The sequence below is a fragment of the Saccopteryx leptura genome, chromosome 7 (assembly GCF_036850995.1).
Source record: "Saccopteryx leptura isolate mSacLep1 chromosome 7, mSacLep1_pri_phased_curated, whole genome shotgun sequence".
NCBI lineage: Eukaryota > Metazoa > Chordata > Mammalia > Chiroptera > Emballonuridae > Saccopteryx > Saccopteryx leptura.
In genome coordinates, this window is record NC_089509.1 from 45,698,491 (window position 1) to 45,720,231 (window position 21,741).

Genomic DNA, 21,741 nt, shown 5'->3' on the forward strand with positions numbered 1-21,741 from the left:
AAAAATTTATATGGAACCAAAAAAGAATATGAATAGCCTCAGCAATCTTGAAAAGGAAGAATAAAGTGGGAGGTATCACACTTCCAGATATCAAGTTATACTACAAGGCCACTGTACTCAAAACAGCCTGGTACTGGCATAAGAACAGGCACATAGATCAATGGAACAGAATGGAGAACCCAGAAATAAACCCACACCTTTATGGACAGCTGATATTTGACAAAGGAGGTAAGAGCATACACTGAAGTAAAGACAGCCTCTTTAACAAATGGTGTTAGGAAAATTGGACATCTACCTGCAAAAAAAATGAACCTAGATCACCAACTTACACCATTCACAAAAATAAACTCAAAATGGATAAAAGACTTAAATGTAAGCCGTGAAACCATAAGTATCTTAGAATAAAACATAGGCAGTAAGCTCTCTGACATCTCTCACAGCAATATATTTGCTGATTTATCTCCACAGGCAAGTGAAATAAAAGACAGAATAAACAAATGGGACTATATCAAATTAAAAAGCTTTTTGCACAGCTAAAGACAATAAGAACAGAATAAAAAGACAAACTGCACAATGGGAGAACATATTCGACAATATGTCTGATAAAGGGTTAGTAACCAAAATTTATAAAGAATTTTTAAAACTCAATACCAGGAAGACAAACAATCCAATCAAAAAATGGGCAAAAGAAATGAATAGACACTTCTCCAAAGAGGACATACAGATGGCCAATAGGCATATGAAAAAATGCTCAACATCACTGATCATGAGAAAAATGCAAATTAAAAACACAATGAGATATCACCTCACACCAGCCAGAATGGCGCTCATCAACAAAACAACACAGTATAAATGCTGGCAAGAATGTGGAGAAAGGGAACCCTCCTGCACTGCTGGTGGGAATGCAGACTGGTGCAGCCACTGTGGAAAACAGTATGGAGATTCCTCAAGAAATTAAAAATTGAACTGCCTTTTGACCCAGCCATCCCACTTTTAGGAATATACCCCAAGAACACCATAGCACTGTTTGAAAAGAAGAAATGCACCCCCATGTTTATTGCAGCATTGTTCACAACAGCGAAGATCTAGAAACAGCCCAAGTGTCTGTCAGTGGAGGAGTGGATTAAAAAGCATTGGTACATATATACTATGGAATACTACTCAGCCATAGAAAATGATGACATCAGATCATTTACAACATGGATGTACCTTGATAACATTATACTGAGTGAAATAAGTAAATCAGAAAAACTAAGAACTATATGATTTTATACATAGATGGAACATAAAAATGAGACTCAGAGACATGGACAAGAGTGTGATGGTTACGGAAGGGGGGAGGAGAGTGGGGAAGCACAAAGAAAACCAAATAGAAGGTGATGAAAAGACAATTTGACTTTGGGTGATGGGAATGCAACATAATGAAACGTCAAAATAAACTGGAGATGTTTTCTCTGAACATATGTATCCTGATTTATCAATGTCATCCCATTAAAATTAATAAAAAATTCAGTTTATTAACAATTGAATAGTTTTTAAAATTTTTATTTATTTTAGGAAAGCAGAAGGGAGAGGGTGAGAGAGAGACAGGAACACCGATCTGCACCTGTGTGTGCCCTGACCGGGGATCGAACTGGCAACCTCTGCGCTTTGGGATGATGACTACCCAGGGGTAGTCAACCTTTATATACCTACTGCCCACTTTTGTATCTCTGTTAGTAGTAAAGTTTTCTAACCACCCACCAGTTCCACAGTAATAGTGATTTATAAAGTAGGGAAGTAACTTTACTTTATAAAATTTATGAAGCAGAGTTACAGCAAGATATAGCATATAATAATAATTACTTACCAAGTACTTTATGTCTGAGTTTTACTAAGTTTGGCAGAATAAATCTTTATAAAACAACTTACTATAGTTAAATCTATCTTTTTATTTATACTTTGGTTGCTCCGCTACCGCCCACCATGAAAGTTGGTAGGGACCAGGTTGACTACCACTGCTCTAACCAATCGAGCTATTCAGACAGGAAAAAAATTTTTTTAGTGTTTACTATGTATAAGGTATAGTGTTAAGAACTAGGGATACAGTGGTGGATAAAAGAGTCTTGCAGTTTAATGGGACGACAGTGTATCCAATCTATGGAAACCCATTTAACCATTTATGGGACAGAGCACTGTTTTTAGAATGTTTATTTTAAATAAAATTACTATCCAGAAGCAAAATACTTCTGACACAGGAACAGCTCAATTTTTTTTTCCAACTGCTGCTCCAAGCACATGGGTGGCATCAAAAAGCGGAATCCTGTAAGTTTTTGATATCTTAGTCATTACAAAGATTGTACCATGTGCTCCAGGAAAGCAACTATGTGAAAGTTTCTTTAAGATACTATTAAACTGAGCCAAGGGTTAGGCGATTTCAGTCAGATTTTGAAATCGAAAAATTAAAACACTCCCAGATCTCTCATGACCCACTTGTGTTTAAGTGTGCACACACTTGTTACAAAATAAGAGGCTCTTATTTGACTGGCACATCCTATGGTATATCCCAAACCCGGGAATAGTCTCTAGTTTGCACTTCAGAGCCGAACACCTAGGTTCTGGTTAAAAACTGGGAGATGCTACGCGACATCAGTTTATTCTACAGACCAGTCTTGGCCTCTCTGACTGCTCTTTTTAGAAGGGATCCATCGAGGAGGACTGACATGCAGAAAAGGAAATGCCACAAATACCAGTAATATAACTATGATCAGTAGGTAAGTTTGGGTATATTAAGTTTCAAAAGTTAATATGAACTATCAACCCTTAACTTCTGTACGGTCACTTTTCAGTTAGCAATGTTTTACCTTACTGCACAAAGCAAAAATGAAGAAAGTTCTAACAAATGATTTACAATTTAAGATAAATTCCTGTGTTAGAGTGATATAGAAATATATATAAAGTTAATCAATTTATTTTATTAAATATGCAGAGTATTCTAAGCTGAATTTCCCCTTCATGAATTAGTCTTTTGGGTTTTTAAAGGATGTGCCCAGACTTTACCCCAATCAACGTTCTCTGAAATGTTAACTGCCCTCAGCAGAAGCTACTCCATCAGCTGAGGAAAGCCAACCCAACTCAGCAACTCTTATTAGCTTTCTTTCTGATCATGCTGCCTATTTTTCAAACCTCCTCAACTGATTAACATGCAAGAAACTATATGGAGCCTTTCCTTTAATGATTTCAACTTAAGGATTTCAAAAGTGTTATCAATTTTTCTGGAGGTGGCTAGGTGAGATATTTCAGGTCAGATTCTCTTCTTATTATCCGAGACGGTCAAGTTATTTTCTTGTTCATCAGAACCAAGAGGAACATGCACCTCCAAAAGCTTAAACTACGGTTGCACAACCTGTAGCAGGCAATGCCACACATGCAGACAGCACTGATCTGATCTTTCTGGGGGTCCTCTTAAGAGTCATCTAGGGTACATGCATTACTGGATCTCCAATGTGCCTGCAACAGGGCTGTGAGAGTGGAAAGACCTTTTAGAAAGGCCTAACTTTGTGGCACTAACCATACCTCCCCCCTAAGGGACTGAGTCTGCTAAGTGATCCCATGACGACTCCCCGCACTTCTCCACCCGGCACTTCCCTTACCTTCTAAAGCGCAAATGCTACAGTGATTTATGCTCAAATGCCTTCCCTTGATACCCACACTAAAAACTGCTTCCAGAACGCCCGCTCTAAGCACTAAGCTTATCATCTGACCCCCAGGAAGTCCTCACATATTTAATCAGTGGCTTGGAGGACTCAAGTTCTTGGAAGTATGTAACAGGGTAGACCATTTTTCTCACTGTGTTCTAACAGCTATTTCCAAACTCTCATTTTTCTAGTTATGTAGTCTTTTACTCCAATCAACATTCTATAAAATGTAAACTGCCCTCCACAGAAAGGTCTCCATCAGCTGTGGAAAAGCAGCCCACTCAGCAACTCTGTTAGCTTTTTTTTCTGATAGTTTTCTACTTTCAAGTTTCCTCAAGTAATAATATGCAAGGAACTATCTGGGACTCTTTCTTTTGAAAAATTCAACCTAAGGATCCAATAGAATCATCCATTCTTTTTGGGGTGTGTGCACCCATGACACCCGCTCCTGCTTTGGCCCGCTGGGTTTCTAACCCAGTCCTGCGGTCCTGCCGCGTCAGGACTCAGAGCCACAGCCTCTCTCCAGACGCCCAGCCTTCCACGGTGTCCGCCTCTCCTTTCCTGACCCTCACAGAGTATTTCCAGCTCCCATTCAGCTTTACCTATGAGTAAAATCATGTGTTAACAATATTCAAGGCAGGTTAAATAAAAAACAAAAATATTACCCTTTCCCATCATTCTATATTTATTTTCTCATATTTGCGATGTTAGGTTCTCTTCTTCTACCACCTACATGGTGGGCCTTTCTCTACCTTTTTATACAATCATTAAGAAACAGTTACAGAGCCTGACCAGGCGGTGGTGCAGTGGATAGAGCATCGGACTGGGATGTGGAGAACCCAGGTTCGAGATCCTGAGGTCACCAGCTTGAGAGCAGGCTCATCTGGTTTGAGTAAAGCTCACCAGCTTGGACCTAAGGTCGCTGGCTCGAGCAAGGGGTTACTCGGTCTGCTGAAGGCCCACGGTCAAGGCACATATGAGAAAGCAATCAACGAACAACTAAGGTGTCACAACAAAAAACTGATGATTGATGCTTCTTATCTCTCTCCATTCCTGTCTGTCTGTCCCTATCTATCCCTCTCTCTGACTTTCTCTCTGTCCCTGTAAAAAAAAAAAAGTTACATAATGTTCTACCATAAAACTGTAAACATCTGTGTGTGTGTATATTATTCATCTCCCCAATCTCTGCACCAACAGCTGTATTAGTGGTCAGATTTTTTTTTTTTTCATTTTTCTGAAGCTGGAAACAGGGAGAGACAGTCAGACAGACTCCTGCATGCGCCGACCGGGATCCACCCGGCACGCCCACCAGGGGCGACGCTCTGCCCACCAGGGGGCGATGCTCTGCCCATCCTGGGCATTGCCATGTTGTGACCAGAACCACTCTAGCGCCTGAGGCAGAGGCCACAGAGCCATCCCCAGCGCCCGGGCCATCTTTGCTCCAATGGAGCCTTGGCTGCGGGAGGGGAAGAGAGAGACAGAGAGGAAAGCGCGGCGGAGGGGTGGAGAAGCAAATGGGCGCTTCTCCTGTGTGCCCTGGCCGGGAATCGAACCCGGGTCCTCCGCACGCTAGGCCGACGCTCTAACGCTGAGCCAACCGGCCAGGGCTAGTGGTCAGATTTTACAGTGGTTAGAACACCAGCTCTAGATCAGTCTCGCTGTGTTTGAAATTCCATGTACTAACTAGTGACTCTGGGTAAATTATTTAATATTTCTGGTTTCATAATCTGTGAAATGGGGATAGTACTACTACTTCAAAGGATTGCTATAATTAACATATAAAGTACTTGAACAGCATATTTAGCTATCATTATTACTATTGTGATAACAGGAGGAGCATAATTTTTTTTTTTGAGGAGCATAAATTTTAATGATGGTTCCTCCTCTTGCCTTTGAATTATTAAGTTCTCGGGAGAGGGACTTGGGTTCAGAAGTTCTAAATGTGGTTAGGGACTGGCCTATTTCCCAGCAGATTTGATTCTGTGGGCTTTAAGCAGCTGGCAAGGACTGCTGCCTTGGCTTCACATAGAATGCAATAAAGGTCCAAGTTGCAGCTAAGGATGAAGTTACTGGCAAATGCCTTTTAGAAAACTGTTTCGGGCCCTGGCCAGTTGGCTCAGCAGTAGAGCAGCAACGCGCTGTGTGGATGTCCCGGGTTCAATTGCCAGTCAGGGCACATAGAAGTTACCACTTGCTTCTCACCCCCTCTTTTCTCATCCCGCAGCCATGGCTCAATTGATTTGAGCACATGGGACTCGGGCACTGAGGATGGCTCTGTTTAGCCTCTGCCTCAGGTGCTAAAAATAGGTCGGTTGAAAGGGGCTTCAGATGGGCAAGGGGTTGCCAGGTGGATCCCAGTCAGGGTGCATGTGGGAGTCTGTTTCTGTATCTCCCCTCCTCTCCCTTAAAAAAAAAGAATAAAAAACTGTTTCATAGTTAACACTTACATCCTCTACCTGAGATCCTTATACTTTTAATAAAATGTTTTTCCATTATTTATTGTTTCTCCCTGGGAGAACCTGATGGTGAAAAGGTGTGACACTGATCCAAGTGTGTGTAGGGTGGGTGTGACTGATGGTGTGCCGTAGGGTGTGCTGTAGGGTGGGTGTGACTGATGGTGTGCCGTAGGGTGTGCTGTAGGGTGGGTGTGACTGATGGTGTGCCATAGGGTGTGCTGTAGGGTGGGTGTGACTGACGGTGTGCCATAGGGTATGTGTAGGGTGGGTGTGACTGATGGTGTGCCGTAGGGTGTGCCGGAGGGTGGGTGTGACTGATGGTGTGCCGCAGGGTGTGCTGTAGGGTGGGTGTGACTGATGGTGTGCTGTAGGGTGGGTGTGACTGATGGTGTGCTGTAGGGTGGGTGTGACTGATGGTGTACCGTAGGGTGTGCTGTAGACTGATGGTGATAACAACCACTTACCTGAAGGCAGCCCCAGCACAAACAGGTCTGGCATGGCACTCAAAGCATCTTCAGCAAAAACACTGGCGCCTTTCCATGTGTGGTCCCTTGTCACTTTTTAAAAAACTAGGCTTTCCCTCCGTGGTGGAAAATAAGTTTAAATTTTAGATCTGCAAGGGAGCCCACACCCCACTGGCCACCACGCCTGCTCTGGCACGCTGGTCTTCGTGGCGATGGCTGCTTGTGGAGGGCCGCCTTGGAGAGTCCCCTCAACAGCTCATGCACTTACCCTCTGCTCTATCGTACACACTGGGTGAGGGAGACGTGGGCAGAGCCCAACCCCAAAGGTAGATCACACTGTCCTAAAAGTACCAGAGCATCACATATCTCCCTATACTTCTTTGTTCTACAGTTGCCAAGGCTTTCTGTTTTTAGAGTACCAGCGCTTAAGACAAACATTCAGGAAACAAAACAGGCAATAAAAACCCTTGAAAGATGTCCAGTCTTTTTACCAGAGTCCTAATTTTTCTTCTACACATTACTTTTTTTGCCTCCTGGCATAGGACAATGCCCTGATAATATCACCTATACACGCAGAGTTATGAAATGCGGTCAAAGCCATTTTCAAGCCCTGCTGGGCACATACCCAATCGGAAAAGTCAGAGTAACAGAGAAAGCAGATGTAGAACAAGCCGAGGTCTCTGGCTGGAGTCGGCCAGCAGTCACAGACGCACTCCGCTGGAGCTCCTCCAGGACTCGGGCGAGGCAGCGCAGCAGGGGGGCGCCAGCACAACGCCGAGTCTAACACGCGCTCAGACCAGTGACCAGACGTATTTAAAAAAAAACGTTCTGCCTTTAGCAAACAGGGACTTATTCAGACTCGATGTCACGGAAAGGCCCACAAAGGGAGACGGGTGGTCACAACGCCCCCCGCAGCACTGAAAACACGTGTGGCCTTTGTTCGTGTGCACACGCGTGTGTCCCTCCCACAGAGGCAGAAACAACAGGCCCCGGGCAGGCAGCTCCAGCAGAGTCCCAGCTAATAGGCCACGTGCATTGTCTTCTCAGAGACTGTCCTTTCTTCTGGAAGAGTAGTTTTTAGACAAATCCCTGAATCATGACCATGAGTGACAGTGTTTTTGCCTTGGGAATGTCTCCAAATTTGGACTACCCAACTAACCCCTCCTTGTTTCTAACATTCACTTTGTGGGAAACTATCACCATACTAATTCTCCGTACTGGAATTTTTATCAAGGAAATATTAAATAGTTATTTTACACCTCTGTGGAATTTACCTAGGTTGTCTCACAAAGAAGTCATTGGTTTCTTTTACCCTGGCCGGGGACAATCTAAGCAAATTTGACATCCTGGATACCAGCTGCACTCAATACCAAGGTGAACCCAAATAAAGGATAATGCTTCACCATCTTCAGGACAAAAATGAGACTGGGTGGGGGAGCACAGAGGATAGGCCTAATGAGCAATTAATTTTTTCAACAGAAACTGCACTGTGCATTTAAAGAAGAACTTGCTATTAAAAAAAACAGGGCCTCTTTGAAAACATGGTAACACCAGGCACAAAAACACAAGATTTTTAAAAAGCAACTTCAGAATACAGATTGAATTAAGATCATGAAGTGGATCTTTGCAGAACTGTAAGCCTGTACTCCACCATGTAGCATGCCCTGGGCCAGGGTGGGACATGTCTAGCATGGGGGAACCCAGCCACATTACTACTCTGGGATGAAGAGGGTGTTGGCAGAAGGATGGTGGCATATGAGATGTGACATTCATGTGCACAGTTGACTTTATTCTGCTTTGCCATCTACAAGCTTTCTTAAGAGAGTCACGGTTAAGATGAGTTCACCGTTCAGTTTGTTAATTTTCATCAAGTGTCTTCGGGGGACTGTGTCTAACATGGGTTTCTTATCTGTCCTTGGCTCCCATATTACAGGCAAACTGCCAGTCGTGCAAGGCTCTGAGCACTCTGACAGAAACTATCCCAGAGAATTCTGCACGTGCCAGCTAAACAACTTGCATCAAATAAGCCATCCTCTGACTGTGTTTATGAAATGTTATGTCTGCCTAGCAATGAGCCTACTTAGTTAAACATTAAAATGGAGGCTCATTTAATTTACCTTTGCCTGACAATATTTTTGTTTTCAGCTGGTTCTACTGAAAATAATCATATGCACTCTGTGGAGAAACCCATGCTACCAAGCAGCCACTCAGGTAATCTGAGAGAGAAAGCAGCACCTAATAAACAGACTGGCAGTCAGAGAATTCTCATTTTATATATACAAAAAAGGGCAGGGGAATCCAGAGAAGTTGAAAGTGTTTTAAATTGTTGTGGGTTCTTAAATGCACTGAGGACTTGTTTTTGGGGAAAGCTGAGTTCACTGGGACAGTACGCGTCCAAGTATCCCAGTGTACATTTCAAAACCCTGCCTAACTCTAGTTCAACTTTTTGCATTGGCAAAACAGTTTCCAAAAAGGCCCTCTAAAGAGTCATGATTGTTGTGATGAGCTCCACAAGAAAAATGCTCTTAGAAACCCCTTGGTAACCTGCACCTATACTGTTACAGGGTGATACACAGGCTTTGTGTCTAGCACAGAATTAAAAGTAAAACACAGTCCTTGCAGCCAAAGAACTTGCAAGTTAGTTGGGAACCAAGATTAACCATACATGAAAGATCATTAAACATCAGAAAATGAAACAGAATGAAGTTCTCATTCAGAACAGACAGAAACAGCTTGACTGCAAAGCTGCCTTACCCCCCATGATGATCCTGGATCTAAAAAAAAATCATCTGTTTCTTGGGCCCCATTTGACAACTGGCACACAACTCGGAAGAAACTAGTTTCTACTAGTTGCAAGGTACAGAGAATCCTACAATCATGTATGTATGGTTTGGAAATCCAGGTCTATTTTTCCTTGAATGGACGTGACCAATAATCTTCTAACTTACTTCAAAGAAAATAGTTAAATGATACAATCAAGTAGTCCTTTGGAAAAAAAAGAAAACTGTCCAACCTCCACGGGGCACACTCCGAAATCTATTTCACTTGGGGAACTGGCAGATCTTATCTGCTAACAACATTAAAAACAAAAGTGGGCTGGGATGTTTCCCTTCTCCAACTTTCCTTGCTGCATGCAAGAATAAGCTGAGAAGGTAAAGGGGTCACAGGTGGGTGGGTAAGTCCTTCCCTTCAGAAGGACTAACACTCTGGGGGCCCAGACTGTGCAAAGGATGGCAGGGAAGCGAGGGGCTGGAGGGGCCGGCCGGGCACGGGGTTAATACGGGTGTCCTCAGGGCAAAGTAAACAAGGTTCCCACACATATCCGATTTCTCCCTTGCTCTTTCTTGGTTGGAGAGCAAAAACATTTCTTTTTATTTTCTTATCTTTCAATTCAGGTGTGCCTGATGGAAGAAGAAAATTAACTTAAAAACAAAAGGGAAGGTCTTTCACAAAGTTGACTTCCTTGGAATAGTTTACTTCCAGGTTCATATTTTCCGCTCCAAACTTGAGCCGTGACCTGTATGCTATTAGGTTTTAGTATTACATGTTGAATGTAGTCTGTGGTGTCACATGTAACTTACAAACAGGTTTTCTATGAAGTGAGTGAGATTCAACTGGATACAGAAAATTAAAGTGAATCCCTAATCATCAGCATCAACCATTCAGTTAAAGATGGAACTGTGGAGCAGCGGAATTAATCCGGAATACCAGTTCAACTTGTGGTTTGCAGACAGCCACTAGCATGCTAGCTTATAAACAGGTAGCATTGTCTTAGTGAACAGTATAGTGAAATTATACAAAACCAACAAACACTTATTGTTGCTTAGCATGGTCTAAGTACGCTGGGTATGAAAAGAGAAAGATGAGAAAACCGTATCTGCCTTAGAGACCTTCTAGTTTAATGGTGTGACACATGTAAGCATGTTAAATGTCATGGTATCGGTGGATGTTCTCCGGGTGCCATGCAAACAGCAGGTACCCAGCAAGATCAGAGGAGGCCCACCCAGGGGAACAACCTTGAAGGGTGAAGGGGAACAGCCAGGTTCAAGGAAACCAAGGGGACCCAAGGAATGGGAAACCAGGTAAGAAACGAGGCAGCACAGTGTGTCTGGAATCACGTCTACAGTTCAGTGTGGGAGGAGAAACTGTGGGCTGGGCACAGAGGGAGGCAGGGCTGAAGAATGAGGCAATGTCATTCTAGGAATCCCAAGTCCTTTCCTCAAGGGGCAGGAGAGGGAGACAGGGGAGGACTTTGGCCAGTCAAGTGACACAAAGGCCCCTATTTTTATCTAAGTCCCTCGGGCCACAGACATCTGTGAGAGGAAGGAGTAGAAACAGAGCAGACCACGAGGAGACCACTGTAGCGGCCTGGGTGAGAGATAAGGGGTTAAACCAGACAGCGGTAGGAGGGATGGAGGGGAGACGGCAGGTTCTAGAAATAATCAGGGAGAAAGGTAGGACTTGAATGACTGTCTGTGAGATGATGGAGGGGTTGGAAGAAAGCCCAGGGTAGTCTGTTCTGGATTTCTGGAGCAGGATTAGATGGGAAGGCGGGTGAGTTGAATTCTGAAGTGGACGAGTGCAAGGTGAATGGGCCCGGCCCTGGAAACTCAGGGGAGAAGCCAGGAGAAGAGACAATGTCTGAGAGTCATCAGCACCTAAGCAGTAGTTGAAACCACGAGAGTGGAAGAAATCAAGCAGAGTCATGAGTCAAAAACAGAATTCAGGAAACCAGTAATAATTAAAGAGTAGATAGAAAAAAACAAGCCCACAAAGGAGAAGGAATCAACACAAGATGGAAGAAACTAGACAGACAAGTACAACATCAGTCAAAGGAGGACACATTTCCAAGACGAGCGAGGGACCAGCAGTACCGAACACAGCCGGCAGACAAGCCAGCAGAAAGACAGGAAAGCCTGCAGATTTCATCATCGGGAGGTGAATGTTAAGTGTTGAATCGTGTTCCCTCTACACCTACACAAAAAAGTTGAGAAGCTCTAACTCTCGCTACACCTCAGAATGTGACCTTATTTAGACACAGAGTCTTTAAAGTTAAAATGAAGTCATCAGGGTGGGCCCGAATCCAATAGCTGATATCCTTATGAAAAGGGGAAATTTGGACACAAAGGCAGACAGAAAGAGCCAGGACGGTGTGAAGAGACAGAGGGAGAAGACAGCCGTCTACCAGCCAAGGAGCAAGGCTGGAGCAGAGCTTCCTTTCCAACTCCCAGAAGGAGCCAGCCCTGCTGAAAACCCTGATCTAGGATCTCCAGCCTCCAGAACTCTGAGGCAATACATTTCTATTGTTTTAAGCCCATCAGCTGGTGGTACGTGGTCAAGGCAGCCGGAGCAGATGAATCCAGTCATTTTACCAGCAGGAGTCTCGGCCGTACCCAGGGACTGGAGAGAGCTGAGGGTGCAGGAGGGCGGGGAAGCGGAGCACCTGTCCAGAGGCCCATGAGAAGGAGCCAGAGGGCTTCCTTTAGTTTCAAGAGCACAGAGACCCAAACATCATTTTCAAACACAAATGGACAGGTTTTTCTGGAAAAAATTATTTACTCAAATGTAGTTGTATAAAATAGTTCATAGTTTTGTTGCTTTTAAAAATGTCTATTGTAGCTATATGTTCACAGTTTTTGTTCCTGGTATTAGTGCTCATTTTCTCCCATGTCTCCATCGGGTAGTTTTGCCAGAGATCTGTTATTAATCAAAAATAAAGGTTTTTGGTTTTGTTGGAAAAGAGAATAAAAGCAAAAGACAGATTGAAATTCTAGGGAGGGTATAAGTGGCAGAGCAAGATCCTAATGGAATGGGGTCAAGGGCACACAGCTTGGAACCCCTGGTCCTCGAGACTTTAGGGACAGGGTGGAGGAGTAGAGGGGGCGGGGGCAAGAATGGGTGTGGGCAGAGGTCTCCTCGTAGGGAGGAAGCAGGAAGCTGACGATGGCATTTCTGCTTGGTGATCTCAATTGTAATCATCAAACAGGAAGTGAGGTCATCTGCTTAGAGGGAAGGGTGGGGTGGGGAGGAGACTGGCAGGATGGTGACATTGAGAACTGCTTCTAGGGAAGGGTGAGGAAGCTGATGAGCACCAGTGATGCTACGGGTCCGGGTGGCTGCAGACAGCCTTCCCTGCCTGGATTCACAGGAACAGGAAAGGGGGTGGCTATAGGGATAACCCAGGTCCAGTGTTCTGCCAAGCCAGTGTGACTAAGCGACGGAGTACAAGGAAACTGAGGATGCTGCTAAAGAAATGGTTTTAGTGCTCAAAAATGGAGAACAGACGGGATGGAAAAGAAGGCCCAATAAAAAGTAAAAATGGAAGAAGCCCTTTGTATTTCAGATCAAGTTTAGTCGAAGCTACTAGAGTGTGAGGTCAGAACGAATGTGTGGTGTTCTCGGTCATGACAACACGAGGCAGAGCAATGGGAGGAAGTGGGCAGAAAGGCCATAGGAGTTGCTGTCCAGACACTGCAGGGGGGGAGGGGTAACAAAGGCCGGAGCTGGGGTGGGAAGTATCAGTCCTCAACGACGTGACTGGATGACAGATGTGTTAAGGATGGGCGTAAGGTGGGTTAGAGTATGGTTTATGCATCAAAGGGAGGGAGGTTTCTGCTTTACAGGTCAGATGGATCCTTACGCAGGGTCAGCTTCCATTCATATTCAAACACTCACTGTCTGGAGAAAGGTGAGTTTTTAAGTCCTATTTGTAGATCCAAAGAAATAAACTTTAAAGAGCTAAATGACATTTTCTTTGGTTCTTTGATATGAGTCATCATGTACTAAAATTATACACTTATTATATGAAAAAGGCTACTGATAAAATTTTAGACATCCAATGTCACCTTATTAAATTTAATTTCTAAATAAAGAATATTTAAAATATTAAAATGTTGTGAGTCCTATGAAAAAATTTTTTTAGACAAACAACATACCAGAAACTCCAGGCGGTGTCTTAATGAATTTCCCATTAAAATGACCAATGACGGCTTCACACTTTTCTGTTGATTCCATCCTATATTTATAAATAAATAAATAAAACAGATATTTAGAGATCTGTTCTGAGCATGAATACATTCTTACAGGTTTAGTGAATGTAAATGAAACCAGCAAAAATCTGAATAAGAAAAAGTGAGTGTGTATTATCTTTTATCTAACTTGCTGGTATACCTCTAAAGTAAAATAAGTATTAACAAATACCTTCTCTAAATCATAAAAGAAATAAATTATATCAAGATTGTTTAAGACCAATCATCAAATGCATAATTTTTATCTACTTGTTGGAAAACTGACAATCAATACATAATAGCTTTCTTAGTTATAATACTGAATTAAACAAAAAAGAGTTTAAAACACTAGTGTATTTACTGTTTGCTGAAATATTTTAAAGATGGCCTTTCCTTTTACACAGTCACAAAATAAAAGACTCAAAAGTTGTGAGAAGAACTAGTGTCAATCAGAGGATATAGTACCTTTAATATAGTTTTTATATCTGCTTCAAGTTAAAAATTAAATTTAAGTCAATTATGTGCCTTCCTTTTAATCTTGGCTTTGGAGGAGTAATTAAAGGATGAAGCCTAACTTTACAGCATAGTCTTCATTATCTGCAGGGGGCTAAAAACATTTGAGAAACATTTCAGGGAAATTAAATTATTTTGCCTTATTTATTTTTAATGGAAGAAACACTGAATTGTCCATTCAAAATATGCTACCCTCCTAGACTACCCAGAGTTACACAAAGGTTTTAACAGATAATGATAGTTTTAAAAAGCAGTAGAATTTAATTGGATTCCATCTTTGAGTATAGAAATAAAGCTACCTGATCTTCTTTCAGGAGAACACCCACAGAGGTGACAGGTTTTAGATGGCACGGGGCTTGTTTCACTTGGATCCTTTTAACCAATCAAGCACACACTGGAGATGAGACACTAGCCTTGGTGACTTTCGACGGAAGAACATTTTAGTTTTATTATAAATTTATCTAGCCTAACAGAAAGGGCAACGGACTAAAAGCTAGAAGACCATGCCTCATTACCTGGCAGCCAAGTGACAATAAAAAAGTCCCGTCTTGGCCTCAATTCTCTTATATGTAAAATAGTAAACAATGCTTGCTTTGTTATCTCACAGGTCTGTGGTAGTACATGTGATTGATATCAAATAGGATAATGTAGAGAAAAGTAAAAGGCCAGCAAATAAAAATCAAAACCAGTTCTTTAAGATACGCAGACATTGCTTGTTGCTGCAGTTATTAAGTTCCTAAATACTGTACCATGTCAAATAAGTTTTTGTACATGGGCTTTCAGGTTAGAACTATATAACAAATCAAAGTTCCTCCTAATTAAGATTTTTCCTTTATAAACCAAATTAATCAGTACACTGAAGTATCCCTTCTAGGGAGGTAAAGACAAAAGAGAAAAGGAATGGTGGCACTTCATATCTCTGTATGGAAGTACTCCAAAGCAAAATTGTAAAATGTTACCACTGGTGTAACAACTGGTAGTCAGACAGGTGTCATAGTGTTGTTTTACTTTTCTGAAAGTTCAAAATATATTATTTAAAAATCTAATTTATTGCCTGACCTGTGGTGGCGCAGTGGATCAAGTGTCGACCTGGAAACACTGAGGTCGCCAGTTCGAAACCCTGGAGCTGCCTGGTCAAGGCACATATGGGAGTTGTTTCCTGCTCCTCCCCCCTTCTCTCTCTCTCTGTCTCTCTCTCTCTCCTCTCTAAAAAAAAATTTAAAAAATCTAATTCATTGACTTTACTGACGATGAATCAAATTTCCATCCAATGAGAAAGACCATACTGATCTCTGTATGAAATTCAGGAGTCAGAAGTTGTTATTTTAAAGAAGTTATAAGGTGTCCTAATTTAATTAATAAAAATATCAGGGGCAGCCTGACCAGGTGGTGGTGCAGTGGATAGAGCGTTGGACTGGAGCCAAGGACCCAGGTTCGAGACCACGAGGTCACCAGCTTGAGCACGGGCTCATCTGGTGTGAGCAAAATAAAAAATGCTCACCAGCTTAGACCCAAGGTCGCTGGCTCAAGCAAGGGGTTACTCGGTCTGCTGAAGGCCCGCGGTCAAGGCACATATGAGAAAGCAATCAATGAACAACTAAGGTGTCGCAACGAAAAACTGATGATTGATGCTTCTCATCTCTCTCCATTCCTGTCTGTCTGTCCCTGTCTATCCCTCTCTCTGACTCTCTCTCTGTCTGTCCCTGTAAAGTAAAAAAAAAAAAGTCAGGGGCAGATACTTTCAGAACTATTGCTCATGTAATATTTCCTTGCCCGGAGTCACTAAATATTAGTATCCTCAGGTTCAAGAATGCTAATAAACTTCCAAAACATTTGGAAAAATGCAAACCAGGATTTACAGATAATTTAAGTTCATGGTGCAACCAGCTCCCTTAGTTCTCATTGAAATTCTCTTCTTGCTCAATATTTATTTCCCAGGAAACATAGCAAAGCTTTGTTGTTAGCCTAAGACTGGAAAGGATGCCCACCTAGCAAAGCCAACACCACGACTTGTACCACTGGAATCACGCAGTATCCTTGTAGAAATAACTTGTCCAAATGGTTTCAGCATATTTTCAAGTTCTTGCTCATCCATGGACAGTGGTAAATTAGAAATATACAGGTTGGTAGGATCTTGTTCTTGTTGCTAAAACAGAACAGAGAATTGTCTATTAATTTCCAAAAGAAGATGAGATATATTAACACAGCTACTTTTATTTAGGCATTCTCTTTGCTCAGGTCTTTAAAAGTATTATCTACTTCTAACATCAATAATAAAAAAAGTTACCTAGTAAGATCATGGGAACTACAGACACCCAAGTCACCGTGGACACTTTAAAAGAGGATCTGAGGCTTAGACAATGTGCGCAGGTCAGACACGATCTGACTAAGCCTTTCTCAGCAGAGCTGGAAGTGGAACTGCTGCTGGCAGGACCGCTGTGTTGAGAGGGTGCCCTCCTGGAACCATGACACTCAGCTGTTTGCAGTGTTCCCGAAATAACCAACCTCTTCTCTGCTACTATTTTTAGGAGTCCGTTTCAGGCACACTATTGCGCAGAAGGCTATTACTGCTAATAATTCAATCCAAAGACACATGTGGGATTCGGGACCAAGTCACTGAAAGCCCAGTGGGGCTCTGCCCCAAACCCCCTCCTCTGCTCCACAGCGGAGTCCTGACTACTTCTGAGTTGCAACCACCGTTGGGAAAAGGAGAGCTGCTAAATTAACAAAAACAACTCAAAGCCATACAAAATGCTAAGCTTTAGGCAGATCAAATTTTAGAATCTGGGTGAAGTTAAGCTCTAGAGCAGGCGCAGGAGGGAAATTTTGCTAAATCCTTGCTACTCAAGAGAGTAATCCAGGGGCCTGAAGAGGCAAAATTGCTTGTGTGCATATTAGAAATGGAGAATCTCAGGCCCCATCCCAGACCTACAGAATCAAAAGCTGCATTTTCACAGGATTTCCAGGTGATTTATTTGCATATGAAAGTTCAAGAAGCAATAATTAGGTCATTTCCTATTCCTCTTTCCTTTGCTAAGGTACAATCAGCTGAAACCAAAGATAAACAAAATTTCCCGAGAACTGTTACGTATATTTACTAAGAGTATGGCATTCAAATCATCAGGGGAAAAACCTATATGACTATTGGAATATTTTCTGACCAAGTCAAAATTCACCTCTGCAATTGTAAGATTAGGATAGCCTTAATTTTAATCTCAAATCAGGCATTCCTTTGCTCTTATTAACCAATTGTATCTTTACATATTGAACCAGGCAAGCTTATTTTTTTAATAAGCACTATTAGTAATATCATTAATTAATGTTTTAGCTTTAGGCAACAAAATAGCACACTCATTACAGTCTCGATTTCCAAAATGCACAGTGCTTTTAAAAATATATGTGAAGCATATACATGTTTGAATTTGAACGAAGATCAACAAAATGAAAAGACAACCCACTGAGGGGGAGAACAATCTGCCAATGATACATCTGATAAAGATTTACCAGGAACTTATAACACTCAAAACCAAAAATACAATCCAATTAAGAAATGGGCAAAGGACCTGAATAGACACTCCTCTAAAGAAGACACACCAATGGCCAACAGACATATGAAAAGATGCTCAGCATCCCTAATCTGCAGAGAAATACAAATTAAAACCACAATGAGGTATTACCTCACACCAGTCAGAATGACTATCATCAATAAGCCAACAAACAGTAAATGTCGGCGAGGATGTGGAGAACAGGGAACCCTTGTGCACTGTTGGTGGGAATGCATATTGGTGATCTGGTACAGCCACTGTGGAAAGCAGTGTAGAGTTATCTAAAAAATTATAAAATATAACTCCTCATGACCTAGCAATTTCACTTCTGGGAATATATCCAAAGAAACCCAAAACACTAATTCGAAAGAATATATGTACTCATATGTTTACTGCAGTGTCATTTAAAATAGCCAAGATTTGGAAGCAGCCCAACTATCCATCAGTAGATGATGGATAAAAAAGCTGTAGTACCAAAAGAAAAAACAAACAAACAAGCTGTGATACATTTACGCACAGAAATACTATTCAGCCATATAAAAGAAGAAAATCTTCTTACCTTTCGTGACAGCATAATTGAACCTGGAGGTTATCATGCTAAGTAAAATAAGCCAGTAAGAGAGACAAATACCATATGATTTTACTTACATGTGGAATTTAATAAACAAAATAATCTAATAAACAAAAGAGAAACAGACTCATAGATATGGAGAACAGACTAATATCTGTTAGGGGATGGAGACTGGGGGACTGGGTGAAAAACTGGAAGGGATTAAACAAAGAAAAACCTCATCCAAACAGACAAGAGCATGGTGATTACCAGAGGGAAAACGGGTTAGGGGGAGGCAGAAGAGAGTGAAGGACTATATGGTGATGGAAGGAAACTTGATGTGGGTGATGAACACACAGTAACAATATACAGATAATGTATACAGAGTTGTACATCTGAAAACAATATAATTCCTAAAAAATTTTTTAAAAGTCTCCACTTTCAAATATACCCTAGAATAATGGAACCTGAAGTAAAACTTGTCCTTTAATATAATCTTTAAGTAAAAGTGAACATTGATTATTTAGATTTAAAATAACCATCTGGTATCCTAGAAAATGACAAATAACCCTGGTATTCCCAACTATTAAAGTTATCAAAGACTGAGAAATAACGGGTAGAAAAGACTGTCCCTATGACTTCCTGGCTCTGACAAGAGAGCAGAAGGTCACCAGGCCAGTTCTGAAGATACAGAGCAGGCTCCCAGCCTGGGGCCGCAGACACTTGGGGGGGTCAGTGTGGCTGCGTCCAAGATAACATTAAACATTTTTTTTTTTTTTGTATTTTTCTGAAGTTGGAAACAGAGAGGCAGTCAGACAGACTCCTGCATGCACCCGACTCGGATCCACCTGGCATGCCCACCAGGGGGCAATGCGCTGCCCATCTGGGGCGTCGCTCTGCCACAACCAGACCCATTCTAGCGCCTGAGGCAGAGGTCACAGAGCCATCCTCAGCGCCCGGGCCAACCTAGCTCCAATGGAGCTCTGGCTGCGGGAGGGGAAGAGAGAGATAGAGAGGAAGGAGAGGGGGAGGGGTGGAGAAGCAGATGGCCGCTTCTCCTGTGTGCCCTGGCCGGGAATCGAACCCGGGACTCCTGCAAGCCAGGCCAACGCTCTACCACTGAGCCAACCGGCCAGGGCAATATTAAACATTTTTAAATGCTCAGTAGCAAGCTGAATAGTTACCCTAATTAAAGCCTCCACAGACTCAACAAAATGACTATCATCTTTGCTTTTAGCTGAAATTAGATAAATTCAGTGTGACATCACTGATTACCTTACACTGAGCAAACCTCCTAATGACAATTAAATGGAGTTTATCTTTAATGTATAACAAACAATTGAAAGTGATCTGTTTAATAAATGCATGACAATAATAGATAAAATATTTCAAAATATAGGGAGAAGCAAATGGTCTTAGGTATTAAAGTTTTCACATTCTTCTGAGATAGATGGGATGAGAGGTGAAATCTTTTTCGCCTTCACTAACTACCTCCACCAACTTCACCCGATTAATCACAAAGCTCCTTGATTAGTCATTTAATGTCGGCTTTAACCTCCCAAATCCCCAGATTTTCTTGCAGTGCAAAAGGCTGTATTTGTTCCTCTTAAGTCTGGTCCTTAATTGGCCAACACAGATGGGGTCCTTTTCTGTCTGAAGGTGGGTGTTTAGGGGCCTGCCGCCTAATACAGCTAACTGACATTGACAGTGCTTCTCACGCATCCCGGACTCATTATAAACCATGACTCCCGTCCTGTTTTCCAGCAGATAAGTTGGGGAGATAAAAACACATGTAATGAGTACTATGATATGGACGTGTGCAAATGACAGTGGGAGGACGGACAGGGGAACTTGTCTTAGGAAGATTAGGGGAGACTTCTCAGAGGACATGACAGTTGAAATTTGAGAAACAAGCAGAAGTCACGAGGCTGAAACCAGATTGTGAAAGGCTACCTACGGAGTTGGATTTTTATTTTGTCAGTCATTGTTACTCAAACATTTTCGCTTAAGCAATGCTAACAGCAGGGAGAATGGCTATGTATCCTGAAGAATCTGTAAACTAAGGCCAAAGTAGCTTTGCAGGAACTGCAAGATTTCCCTGAAGCCTCGTGCTGTATCTAAAAACAAGGAGAGGGGGGACGGGGGTGTCAATTTAAAAATCTACCCCCTGACTATTCAAGTTTGTTTTCATATAGAAACAGTATTTCTTCTGTCCTAATACTTTTTCAAGTAATACTCAAACTCCAGGGAGATGAGCCAGGCTTATCCTGTGATTTCCTGTTCTCTGGCCGGGGAGGGGGAGAGGGAAGGAGGAAGAACTGCCCTCGGCTTACTGCAGTTAGAAAGCCACACCCTGAAAAACGGGGGGTGGGGATCTGGAGGCACAGAGTAATATGATTAAACCTAACTAATTAGAAAGATTTCTGAATCATGCTTAGTCAGGTTCAGAGTAAAGCTGAAAACCCCATAATTAAAGAGCATTAAAACACTCCTTGGGAAAAAATATGGCATTAAAAAATGTTACATAGGAAACATACCATAAATATTGTGGACTTTCACTGTAAGTTACAATTGTAAAAATCTAAAGGACTAATATTTAAGAAGTTCACAGAAGAACGTCATAAGTGAAGTAATGTTAAGAGCAACAATGTAGGTACTAACTACTTTCTAAATCTGTTTTGAAGTTGCTGTTATTATTAAAATATTAATAAAAATATTACATTTTAAAAGTCTTGACTCAACTTGAAAGTTTACCAATGAAGAAAAAAGAAGCGCTAAATCAGAATCCAGAAGGAAATTGAGCTCATTCTTGGATAAATAGTGAGACAGAAGAAATATAAGTAAATATTTTCTATGATTTTTAATGCATATGTTTTAATGCATTTGTTAATAGCAACAACTCAATTATGTTTCTTAATTTAGGAGGACCCTTAGAACTAATGCCATTTATTTTTCTTTTCAAATGCTCAACTTATTCTGTAAGCACCTGACCACATAGCTGCAATAATAATAAGAAAAGAAACTCCAAGCCAGCAGCACTGGCTACAGAAATATCTAATCCTGAAAGTGTCCATGCATTCTAATTACCATCCATTCATAGTGAACAAAATATATAATACTTGTTAAGTAAGTGGGGGGTGGTTCTGGAGTGAGGCTAATTTAGTTTCCTTAGACTCAGTGACAATCATAACTGTTTTATTACATAGAATGCTGTGTCTGAAAAAACAAGTCCTCTGTAAATTATGGGTGGTCAAACATAAAAATGGGGCCAACAGGCCTCTTTATATCCATGGAAAGGGTTCAATGGCTTCTCTAACAAGTAGAAAACTAGATCCCACATTGGCCGTGAGAGGGATAAATGGCTACTAATGTTCACTTGAGTAGAAAAGCGGGACTCGGAGGTCCCGTGGTGTAAAGCACTCAGTCATCATCTGAAAGAAATTAACAAAAACCTCCCTGTGCGTGTGGAATGGTTCCTAAAATGCAAGAAAGGGACTTGGCAGGAAGACCAGACATCTGTTTTCTCTTG

General features: G+C 41.8%; 1 protein-coding gene across 7 annotated transcripts in view; it reads right to left on the reverse strand.

Annotated features, from left to right (window-relative positions):
• The window catches only part of RBMS1 (RNA binding motif single stranded interacting protein 1), a 249,968-nt gene that overhangs the window by 22,648 nt on the left and 205,579 nt on the right, over positions 1-21,741 (reverse strand). For all 7 annotated transcript variants that reach the window (XM_066344960.1, XM_066344957.1, XM_066344962.1 and 4 more), the window contains exons 5-6: positions 16,106-16,263; positions 13,533-13,612 (exon numbers count right to left, since the gene is read on the reverse strand). In XM_066344960.1, coding sequence (XP_066201057.1) covers positions 13,533-13,612; positions 16,106-16,263 — 238 coding nt within the window. The remainder of the gene's footprint in view (positions 1-13,532; positions 13,613-16,105; positions 16,264-21,741) is intronic.